Genomic DNA, 12,389 nt, shown 5'->3' on the forward strand with positions numbered 1-12,389 from the left:
ATTGAGGAAATTGTCACATATATATACAGTGCTCTCTCCCTTCCATAATTGGGAGGGAAAGATCATCACAGGCACCCAGTGAGAAAGAGAGAGATGTGCTGTCATGATACCCCTCTTTGCCTTTTCCTCACCGTTTCCCATTTCCCTACCCCACAGATCTATTTTTGGGAGGCTCTGCGGCAGAATGAAACAGAACGGGTAAAAACACTCTTCCTGCCAGAGAATGGCGTCAAACTCAAGAATCTGACAGGCTACACAGCCTACTTGATCAGCATCCTAGCCTTCAATGCTGCGGGGGATGGGCCCCGCAGTGCTCCCATCAAGGGCAGGACCCAACAAGCAGGTGAAGTACATGGGAAGAGATGCCTTAGCTGCTTGGATTTCTGGGTTGGGCTCAGGATATTCAATTAGGAGGAACTGTGAAGTCATGGAGGATCACGCCTATTATGAGTTTGATTACTGTTTTCCAATTATTGTTGTGCTACTTTGAAGCATGCCTTTTATCACAACTTCAACAAAAAGAGCAAAAATATTGTGAAAATAATCAATTTCTGCTTCAAAAAGCATGCGTCACCATTTCATGACAGGAAAGGCAAGGACACAGCTTATTGTTGGATTATTGTTGTTGATGTTATTTCTGACCATGTTATATGATTACGTCATTCCATGTACTACTCCACAATGTTATATGTTAACCACTCTGAGCCGTATGGGAGTACAGTATAAAAATCTAAGAGGAGAGAGAGAGAGAGAGAGAGAGAATGAACCAGTTCCAAAATAATATGCTCATAGAATGCACCCTGAATTCCAGTTTTCCCATTCAGAACCATGGAAAACAGTGTAAAACTGGGAAATCTATAAAGCCAGGGGTGTTTATAGAGCATCTCCTGCCAACTGCAGTCTTTGTCTTTCCCTGGCCTATCAACACAACCAGTCCTCTTCTTCCCTCTCTTAATTTCTCATTTTCCCAGTGTACCCCAGTGTACTTCTTGTCTAGCTTGCCCCAGAATCCCATGCCCTTTTGTGTTTCAGCTTCATGCCCCTTACTATTCAGCTGAGCCTGAACCTGACCACTGAGCTGAGTTCAGCTGCTAGGGGTTGTGTTGCTAACCAAGGAAGTTGCCAGCCAGCGGTCATGCACAGTGACTGACCCAGTGGCCTGAAGCTGCATGTAATGCCTGACAAAAGACACATGTGTCTCTGCAGTCAGAAACACAGCATGGACTTCTCTGTTCTTTCTTCAACAGGCACTTGCTTTGTTCCTTTGCAACACCTGCTCTCCTCCCCTTCCTTCCAACTATGCACTGCACAACATCCTCAAATTACACGTTTAGAGATCAAAAAGGATATGAATAGAGGCTTATGGGCCATGGCTGCAGCTGGTGGGGTTGTCTGCTGAAACCCAATTTAAACCAAAGGCTCTGATGAAGAGCTGGCCTTGCATCTTTAGCTCCCATGGGCAGAGAGGAAGCAGAGTCAGTAGAAGACTGTCTTACTGGCTTCCCTCTCCATGGATCCTTGGGGTTATTCTTGGCGCAGCATGAAGGCATATGAAAAGAATCACAACAATGGTTTTACTTGAAGCATGTTAGGATATTTTCTTCAGTTTCCCCTCTTGGCAGGCCCCCTGCTCAGTTCTAAAATTGCAACTCCAACATATTCAAGTCAATGATTCGGAATGTACTCAGGAGAAGAAGAAAAAAACCCCAAACAAACAGGCATTCTGCCTAATGCCTTGACACAATGGTCTTTCTGTTTGTTCTTGATGCTTTGGTGAGAAAAAAAAACTGAGAGAGTTCAAGATGTTGCCCATTGGTGAGCATGAAAAGGACTGCAGTAGTGCTCACTCACAGTACAACCGTCAACGTTTTTTGCCTTAGAAATCCTATAGGACTAATGAGTTGTTCTTTCCCCCAAGAGGTACAGCTAACTTAGATGATTGGCTGACACAGTCGTTCATCAGATGATAAATTTGTAGCTTGATAAACCTGTTTCCATGGAGATAGCCCAAGGCTAGCTGGCATCCGACAGGCATTTCACACATAGTTTAGTTTTCTTGTGATATTTACGGATATAACATGATAAATGTGTTGTGTTCGCTGGCCTCCGGAACTTTCCATGAGAAAGACTGAAGCGTATACACATTTAATTTTTCCTGACGCAAGTATTTAATTAATAAGCCTGTTTGGAAAACTGTGCACCTCATAATGGACACATTTATTTACTTATTTATTATATTTACTAGGGGCAAAGCCCGTTGTCTCCAAGAATACAACGGGCGCTAGAGCTTGGCAGTGGGAAGAGGAAGGGGAGGAGTTGTCCAGTCTGTAAGGGCATGGGGTTGTCATGTGTGTTGTGTGGGAGGTTGTGGTGGCATGGTGGCAAATGAGGCCATGGGTGTAGAGATATGGGTGTCAAGAACCTGTGGTGTGGAATGTTCGTTGATTGTGGGAGAGGACTGACCTTTGGGAATTGTGGCATAGTGGCTACAGATGAGCTTTCCAGAGCCATGTCCTCAGATATGTGAAGGGAAAATCAGACTGGAGACTCTTCTTAGGGGAAGATTACATGGCAACCAATTCTCCCCAGTTCTGCGTCATTTCTTTTCTTGTGTGAATTAGGCCACATTCACCAAAATGCCCCTCTGCCCTAATACACATAGGGTAGTCACAGTACACAGGTGTCCACCCTGTTCCTTCTGTCTCCCATATTTTCACTGTTGGTAAAATGTTATGTGCTCACATGCTTCTTTCATGGTTGCTCCTTAGAAGAACGGATTTTTGTACCCTATTGCTTACTACCCAAAGGAGTCTCAAAGCGGTTTACAAACACCTTTTCCATTTGTCTCTCCACAATAGTCATCCTGTGAGGTATGTAGGGTTGTGAGAGATCTGAGAGAACTGGGAATGGGCAGCAGTGACCCAGCAGGCCTCAGGTGTCTCAAAGCATTTTCCAATCGTCTTCTCCTTCTCTCCCCATAGCAGACTCCCCATGAGGGAGGTGGGGTAGCGAGCCTCACAGGGAAGCTGGCAACCCTAAGAGGAAGACTGTCTGTGCACAGCAGTCTTGACCTTAGTAAGGTTTTTAATATTGTTTTTTTATTTGCCAGGCCAAGGTTATTTGCCAGTTACTATTTCAGTTACGATGTGTCTCCAGACATTTACTTGTTCTCTATTTAGTTTCAGGCTGTAAATATTTATTTAGATCTTCCTGCACTTTCCAGACTCACATGACTGATGCTGGTCTGCCTGTCTGCGCCCCAGAATACAAACAGTTGCTGATAAGGGCTGGCCATAGCCCATAGGCCAGGAGGGACACCCCTGCACCACTCCCTACCAACTGCAGGCAAAAATGGCTCATTTGAAGGCAGGACTCTGAGGCATTGTACGATTTTGAAGTCCCACCTCCAAACCTCCAGGAATATTTCCAACCCAGGGGTAGCCAACCTACAGGTGTGGCCTGGAGAGCTCCTGGAATTACTGCTCACCTGCAGAGTATAAAGATCAGCTCCCCAGGCAGAAAGGGCTACTTTGGACAGGGCTGTTGTAGAGAAGAAACATTTAAGGCTTCCCACACAGGTTGTTGTTGAATTGAAAGACTTGAGGCCTAATGCACAGGGTTGTTGTGCAGATAAAACGGGAGACAAAAGAGCCAGCTTCCTCTGCAGAATAACGCTGTGCAGTGGCCTCAAATCTGCAGAGAGTTGCAAAGAAGAAAGACACATGGCTTGGCTGTGTCTAACCCCCGGCCAGAACAGTATTTTAAGTGAGAAGGGGCTTTTCTGTGGCCTCCCTGTCAGGCAACGGTTTGGCAGAAGGGGAAAGTCTCCCCCCCCCTCATAAGGAAGGCCTTCGGTCTCCCCTGCGTTGCTCTTGGAAACACCACCCTCTCCTCAGTCAGGGGCTGTCAGAGGCTCCTTCGCAGCAGGCCTGAAGGGGGGGAGGGGGAGCACTTTTCAGCCTCCTGCCAGCTCTGTCAGGGTTCTGAGGCAAAGTTACAGTTGGGCATGGCAGTTAGGACAGCCTTGGGGCGAAAAGGGCTGGCGCAGCCTGTCCAAGCCTCTGTTCTCATCCCGCTTGGCAGCCCTGCTGACCTCCTCTCCCTTTGGTGGTCAGGAGCAGACTGGCAGCCAAACTGGGCTGGGTGAATGGAATTTTGGTCTGTCCTGGTGAGGAGCCAATAGAAAGGCACTTTGTGCGCCTCCCCATTGGCTGCTTGGCCCTGGATGGACACTCAGAGGGCCCAATCAGGAGCCGCTTTGCGGCTCCTGATTGGGCCATCTGAGTTTTTATCCTGGATAGAGCCCGCCCTAACTCCTCCCCAGGTGCCCTTACTTTTTTATTTAATAGGACCCTGTCCTATTTAAAGATATATACCGCCCTGCCCTCATGGCTCAGGGCGGTTTACAGAAAACTTGGAAAACAAAACACAAAAATCATGGCTCAATAAGAACAGCAGGATAACAACGGCCATAATAGTAACAGTAACATTTGGTAATAACGATATTTTCTTAAGTGAAACAGCAACAGTAACAGTTAACTGGATCCCATTGGTTGGTCAGTTGGTTGCCTTTTGTTTGCTGCCAGGGCACATCTGTGTGAGGGGAGGGGTTCTGGGGGCCCAGGAGATGTAGTCAACAATGACAGTTAATTCCTTTTTAGGAAGTCAGTTATCTGTTTGCTTTCTACTTGCAGAAGAGGGGGACAAGCAATGACAGGCACTTGAAAGCACATGACCCTATGAAGAGGGCTTTTTTCTGATTTGAGGTTTCTGTGGCTGCTTTGCATGGTAAAGAACCCTAGATTCAGCTTTCAGTTGAGGAAAAACTTATTCTCAGTGAGAATGAGAGAAAATGTTGGACAAGCAGGCCATCTTGTCAGAGCAGTCAAGGAAATGTTGGAGAAATCAAAACTGGTTGTTTCAGTCTGGAAACGCATGTTCTTTACAGTCAGTCTGGCCAGCAACTGTAGGAGCTTTTATTTTTCTTCCAGCAAAGGAAGTGACTTTGCTCACTTCCTTGAGCTCTCTGGATCAGTTAACAAAACTTCATTAGTGGTTATATAGAACTGTTAACGTGAAAAGTGCTTTATAATTTGTTCACCTTCTCAACAGGCCCATGAGGTTAGCTTTTATAACTTCCAATCAAGCGGGGAAGGCAGGGGCGGGGGGACGGACCCAGAGGCTGAAAGACATGGCTTTAGGTTTATCTTTCAAGCAGCACAGAGAAGCTGGAGGGCATAATTATAGCATTATCCAAAGGTTCAGAAAGTCAACAAGTCCCTAAAAGTGTGATTTAAAAAAAAAAACACTTCACCATTTCCTGACTTTTTGGGTATCTGGTTTGGGCTTACTCTTTAGTCCGACTCCACAGTAGGGTTCTTGTTAATTTCACAAAATTTCCACAGGCTTGCTAAGGGGTAACTGTTTCTCAGGACAAAGCAAACATGTGAAGCGTCTTTGAAGGGCACCGGTTGCCAAGGAAACTAGCAACAGAGCATAAGGTCAGGGAAGGAGAAAAGAATCGCCTCAGCCTCTCATCTCCACCGGCATAGATTTACCAAACAATAAAAACACGAAGGAGGCCCGTTTTCTTCTCTTTCAGTGACCACATGTTGGAATTTTTCAATCTCAGGACTCTTTACCATTTTGAGTACTGTTTTAAAGTAATCAAAGGCAAATGAGAACAAGATGCAATTTAATAAAGATAAGTGTAAAGTTCTGCATCTGGGTCAGAAAAATGAAAAGCATGCCTACTGGATGGGGGATACGCTTCTAGGTAGCACTGTGTGTGAACGAGACCTTGGGGTACTTGTGGATTGTAAACTAAACATGAGCAGGCAGTGTGATGCAGCGGTAAAAAAGGCAAATGCCATTTTGGGCTGTATCAACAGAGGCATCACATCAAAATCACAAGATGTCATAGTCCCATTGTATACGGCACTGGTCAGACCACACCTGGAGTACTGTGTGCAGTTCTGGAGGCCTCACTTCAAGAAGGACGTAGATAAAATTGAAAGGGTATAGAGGAGAGTGACGAAGATGATCTGGGGCCAAGGGACCAAGCCCTATGAAGATAGGTTGAGGGAATTGGGAATGTTCAGCCTGGAGAAAAGGAGGTTGAGAGGGGACATGATAGCCCTCTTTAAGTATTTGAAAGGTTGTCACTTGGAGGAGGGCAGGATGCTGTTTCTGCTGGCTGCAGAGGAGAGGACACGCAGTAATGTGTTTAAACTTCAAGTACAACGATATAGGCTAGTTATCAGGAAAAAGTTTTTCACAGTCAGAGTAGTTCAGCAGTGGAATAGGCTGCCTAAGGAGGTGGTGAGCTCCCCCTCACTGGAAGTCTTCAAGCAAAGGTTGGATACACACTTTTCTTGGATGCTTTAGGATGCTTAGGGCTAATCCTGCGTTGAGCAGGAGGTTGGACTAGATGGCCTGTATGGCCCCTTCCAACTCTATGATTCTATGAAAGGTTCCTAGAAAAAGAGAGATTGGCATTCAGCTTTGCTTCTGTTATTTTTAAGGATCTGTTTGTCTTTGTCTTACATGTGTGAAAATTATACTGTGCTTTATATGTACACCAGAAGAGAGTTGTTTTTATTTACTTATTTATTTTTCCATTTTTATCCCGTCACCCTCACTGACAGTGGCTCGTGGCAAGTAACTTTCATCCCCACAATGAAAACACATTAAAACAGTTAAAAGCCCATTAAATCACCTTAAGCAGCTCAACAGGCTCTCAAAAAATTCCTCAGAGGGAAACACAGATCAGCCAAATGGATTGGCTGGCTCCTGGAAGGGCTCAGATCTTCCTTGCTCCAGCCTCAGCCAAATACCTGATGGAAGAACAGGCCGAGTTTCATCAGGACGCTCAGCTCTCCCAGGAGCTCATCCCACCAGGTCAGGGCCAGGATCGAAAAGGCCCCAAAGATTGAATTGCTTAGCCACAGTCATCCATGCAACAGTCCCCACTAGATTGGACTTCTGTAATTTGCTCTATTCAGGCCTGCCCTTGTTCCTGACCCGGAAATTGCAGCTGGTGCAAAATGTACCTGGTAGGGTCCTCACTGGTGCACCTTGGAGGATCCATATCCAGCATGTGCTGAGACAGCTGTGTTGGTTGCTGGTTGCAGCCCAGATCCAGTTCAAGATTTTTGTGTTAACCTTTATGGCCATCCACAGCCTGGGCCCCACATATCTGCGGGACTGCCTATTTCCTTATGCCTCCAGCAAGGCATTGTGCTCTGTGGGTGCAAATTTGTTGGAGGTCCCTGGCAGGGTGGAGGACTTGTTAATCAACCTGGTGTTATATAACATCAGTGTTGGCTCTGCCCTAGCCTCTACCCTCACATGTCTGGGGATGGGGCAAAGGTTAGAAGGGCAGCAAGCATGTCCAGGCACCCGGCCATAAAATCTCCACCGCTGGGGCCTTACTGGACCCTCATAGTTCTCTGACTTGTCTGATTATGGAATCATATTGCAGCTGGAATGGGCCTTGGAGTAGGCATTGCCTAGTAGCTAGAGTGCCAGACTAGCTGCTAGGAGACCCATGTTCAAAGCCCCATTCCTCCGAAGAAGCTCTCTTGGTGGTCTTGGGTTAGTCTAGGAGTGGTCAAACAGTGGCTCTTCAGATGTCCATGGACTGCAATTCACCCCTGCCAGCACGGGATCATGGTAACTGTATTCCATGGATATCTGGATAGCCACAATTTGGTCACCCCTGGGCAAGTCACGGTCTCTCAGCCTAATCTACCTTACTGGATTGTTATTGTGAAGATAAAACCGAGGAGTAGAGAATTATGTGAATTGCTTTGGTTCCCCATTGGGGAGAAAAGTGGGATGTAAATAAATAAAACCATAAAATCAATCTATTATAAGAGAAAAGACAAAATATCAAGGGATAGGAGCAATGAATAGTAATGTGGAGATCATGTAATTTATGGTATTTGAATTTTGGTGTTCTTTAAAGGCTTGTTAGATCCTTGATAGTGTAATTTAGCTATGAAAAGTAGTCAAAGAGGAAATTCGATCAGCATTGATCGCATGACATTGAGGAAGGAGGAAGAATTTATTTGCCCCATGTTGTTTCACCAGTTGGTGGTGCTTCTCCCCCTTCCACCCAGGTACTTTTATTATTAATCAAGAAAAACATCAGTCCTCTTTCCACAACAGCACTAAAAGTAGGTGGGAGGACAGATCAGCCAACCAAAATAGGACAGATTGACTATATCTCATTCACCTCCTTGTTCAACCAAGAAAAAGCATGATGATGTTTTGCTGTAAAGTTTTCCCCTCCTACTTCTCTATACTTCAGACTGTCAAACAAACTGGAGTAGAAGAATCAGCACCTTCGCCTCTCTTGGATTCTCAACAGAGAAATAGTTCCTACATTATTTATTAATCTTTTCTAACGCACATTATTATCATTAATCCCATTTACAGTGCTGCATGTTTGCAAAATTTTGGTAATTTTGCAAAGAAAGTATTTGGGGGGGGACTTCAGGGGAGGAACAACAAGAAGTTGGAAGGAATGCTTCCCATGCTTGCTGATTCTCCCTTAGAAGTGCCCCCAAGAGCCATTTTCCTCAAGCACTCCTATGGGTGAGATCCAAAACTGCAGTGGGGAGTCATTTTCCAGAGAGAATCAGGGGCCATTCCGCACGACTTAAATGTAGCAGAAGTCTTACCTTTGGTAAATGCTATTAATTCAACATTACGCATGATGTCGTACACAATCTGCAACACTCCCGCAAAAATCGCTTCGTTATACTGCTTTTCGGGAAATCCAGAAAAGTGGATTGCCCATTTTAAAAAACGCTAGACTCTTGAGAACAACCTGCAACACATCAGAAAAAGACACGTGCGCTCTCAATGTAGCGGTAGAAAGAATGTCCCTCCCTCGTTCTCGCCCCCAAGCTTCCGGAGATGCGATCGCCATTTTTTTCCTTAGACCGGCGAAAGCAATGAACGAGCAAGGCTTCTCCGGCTAAAGTCCCTCCACAGAAGTGATTAACGATAAAACAAAGCTCCCTACTAGTGTCTTTAAAGTTCCCAAGCAATACAGCCCCTTGTTCGACACTGGCCGTAATTTCAGCCACAAATTGCACACATTTGGGGGGGGGGGGTTTACTTGAAGAGCATGTAAACAATTAAGCGCCCACTCCTATGCCAGCAAAAAAGGTCTTTCTGAGACAATGAACGAACACATATTCGTTGCTACTGGTGTTTTCAGCTTTTTAAAAAACAGCTTTTAAAGGGAAAGGAGCTTTTCAGAAGCACGAACACAACAGTTCATTGGCTGTTATGTTGGAATGACGGGTACGGGCAGGAAGAAGCGTGGAAAAAATATCGCTTCCTTTGTTGCGATTCCAGCGAGACTGAAAACCTGTGGGAAATGAATACAAAGCTACTGGGACTTCAATATTCCACTAAAATTAAAGGTATAAGGTAAAGGTAAAGGTATCCCCTGTGCAAGCACCGAGTCATGTCTGACCCTTGGGGTGACGCCCTCCAGCGTTTTCATGGCAGACTCAATACGGGGTGGTTTGCCAGTGCCTTCCCCAGTCATTACCACTTACCCCCCAGCAAGCTAGGTACTCATTTTACCGACCTCGGAAGGATGGAAGGCTGAGTCAACCTTGAGCCGGCTGCTGGGATCGAACTCCCAGCCTCATGGGCAAAGCTTTCAGACGGCTGCCTTACCACTCTGCGCCACAAGAGGCTCATAAAAAAAAATTAAAGGTATACAGAATGACAAAATTCACTACTTAATATAGCATTTCTGCATACTGAAAACATTCAGCAAAATTGGTCCTTGTGCGGAAAGCCCAAGAGTCACGGGAAGGGTTAAGACCTCCCTCCTGTTTGCTGTTTCTCTCATGCAGATATTACTCCAGCTCTCCCATTAACATTACAAGGAAAATGCTAGGTTGAGATCCAGGTTTCCTAAAAATGGCCAAAATATTCTTATACAGATTACATTTGCTCAAGACCATTCTTAGTAAGCAGGGAATTTGTTCTCCTGGATCACTTATTCCAGAGTACTATACTAATGTTTGTAGCCCATGTGGGTCACGTGGTCGCCCTCTTCTTTTGTATTCACAGCTGCTCTCGGCTTAGATACCTGCCCACCAATCTAGTCATTTCTTTGTGGTTTAATAAAGCAGTCTTGTTTTTCTTCATTGGCTATGCAAACTGTCAGTGGCATTCAAGGACCAAGAGGGTTGTCTTCAAGGGGCTATTGTCCTTCCTCCTTGAGATTAATGGCTGACGGCTGTGCCACTATTCATCCAAAGGCATTAATGGGAAAATGTAGCATCTGTCCCTACATCTAACTCCATTTTTTTCCTCTGTTCACAGCCCCAAGCTCTCCAGGCTTCATCAAATTCAGTGAACTGACCACCACTTCTGTGAATGTGACTTGGGACCCGCCTCTCTTCCCCAATGGAATCCTTGAGGGCTACCGGCTTATCTATGAACCCTGCATGCCCGTGGATGGTGAGGCACAATCTCTTTGAGAAATGGTAGATTGGCAAAGCAGACAATGCTAATTAAGCTCAGTGGCCAGTCAATCTAATGAGCATGAGTGCTGCAAGTCTGGGTTGGGGGCAACTTGAACCAAGGCCCTGTGACCTGTTGCTCCTATTTTCTGATTCCAGATGTACAGGTGTCAAGAAGCTGTTCTCTAGTTCACATACTCTTGTCATACTACCTGTATTTTTATCTATTCTGGTGTATGACTCGTTTATTCAGTTTTACGGTATTAATCGGTTTGAATATGTTATTAATCACTTTGATCTGCTTGTACTATTTGCTTGACCTGTTTTATGACTCTGCTTGACCTGAATTTGGGGCCTTTTATTTCTGATGCCTGCTGGGTGTTTTCTTAATCCAAGCGGGGAATTGTGCTGTAATCTTCTGTAGTCTTCTGACTCTAGCGAGTCTCCCACTTATCTTTCTGTCCCTGGATAGCTGGGGTGGTTGTCATGGAGCATATCAGGGAGTCATTGCTTTTCTTTTTGCAGGCTTTGTCGTGTGAGAACACTAAAGGTTTGCACCTAGCATTTTGACCACCAAGGAGCTAATTAGGGGAGGGGTCTGAGATTACATATAGAGGTGCTGGTTTATGCAGAATCTAGTTTTAGCAAGGCCTCCATTGCCTTGTTTCACTTACTTCCTCCATAAAGGGAATTCTTTTTCACCAAAGAGTCTGTTATTCGGAATTTGACAGGGCTTTAAATATTTATTTATTTGTTGAATTTATATCCCGCCATTCCCTTTGGGCTCACGGCGGTTTACAGGATAAAATAGATTACAATAAAATCCCATCATTCCCATAGTAAAACTATAAATTGCTAAAACTCACCCACTCTGGAGAAATGCTTCCTACCATGAGAATTACCATGTTTAGCAGTCAGGATGAAGTTACAGAGCCAAAAGACCCTATAGATGCACCCAACAACATTCAGGATGTTGGAGGAGATGGTGTGCAGATTAAAGAGGAGAGGGCAGCACCATGACTGGAGATTCCCTGTTGGCCAGGAGGCTGAGGGCATTCAGGTGGAGAATGGACTGGGACATTCCAAGATGGCAACCTGTAACATAAAAACCCACCACTGGTGGGAGCCTTCAATTTATGACTGGGAGCCACAGAGCTTCATGAAATGGGACTCCTTCGTTGGTTGGCAATCTGGACAGCTGTCCTATGCCCTCATGGAGAGGGAGAATGCTCAATTGCAATGTGAGTTGGATGACCACTGGGACCAGATGTAGGATCTGATGATGTTGGTATTCACCCAGGACCAGCTGGGCCAACCAGCCATCCAGCCGCAAGCCACAGTGGCCGCAAGTGCTGCCAGATTTCCTGATCCTGCCTATTGCCCCACCAGGACCCCTCCTGGGAGGTCCCACAATCTTCCAGAATTTGAGAGTCAAGTTTGATGGAGCAGCAGATAAATTCTCTTTTCTTAAAAAGACCAACTTCCACCCTGAACATGAAAGTTGACAGGAGGAGTTCCCCAGATTGGTATTCACCTCATAGCAGATGGAGTACATGGCAGTAACTTGCAGCCAGGCAAGGACAAGTAACACCAAGCAATCTGCACCACATTGGGAAAGCCCAATGGATCAATTCTTACTTCTCACATTGCAAGTGCTGAAAATAGTATCAGATAATAGGCTTTGTTGCAAACTTAAATGGACTTTGAGAAATGTAGGGGACAGGAAGTCCTGGAGGATCATTGTCCATGGGGTCGCAATGGGTTGGACACGACTTCGCACCTAACAATAGGCTTTGTAGCAAACTAGCTACTGTTTATTTAGTACTACTGAGAAATTTAACAATAATATTCAACCATAAAGGTAAAGGTAAAGGTATCCCCTGTGCAAGC

At 45.3% G+C, this 12,389-nt stretch overlaps 1 protein-coding gene across 2 annotated transcripts in view; it reads left to right on the forward strand.

Annotated features, from left to right (window-relative positions):
* Nucleotides 1-12,389, forward strand: part of SDK2 (sidekick cell adhesion molecule 2) — a 404,613-nt gene that overhangs the window by 370,627 nt on the left and 21,597 nt on the right. For both annotated transcript variants that reach the window (XM_077328296.1, XM_077328297.1), the window contains 2 exons: nt 157-343; nt 10,360-10,497. In XM_077328296.1, coding sequence (XP_077184411.1) covers nt 157-343; nt 10,360-10,497 — 325 coding nt within the window. The remainder of the gene's footprint in view (nt 1-156; nt 344-10,359; nt 10,498-12,389) is intronic.

The sequence above is a fragment of the Paroedura picta genome, chromosome 3, assembly GCF_049243985.1.
Source record: "Paroedura picta isolate Pp20150507F chromosome 3, Ppicta_v3.0, whole genome shotgun sequence".
In the NCBI taxonomy this organism is placed as follows: Eukaryota; Metazoa; Chordata; class Lepidosauria; order Squamata; family Gekkonidae; genus Paroedura; species Paroedura picta.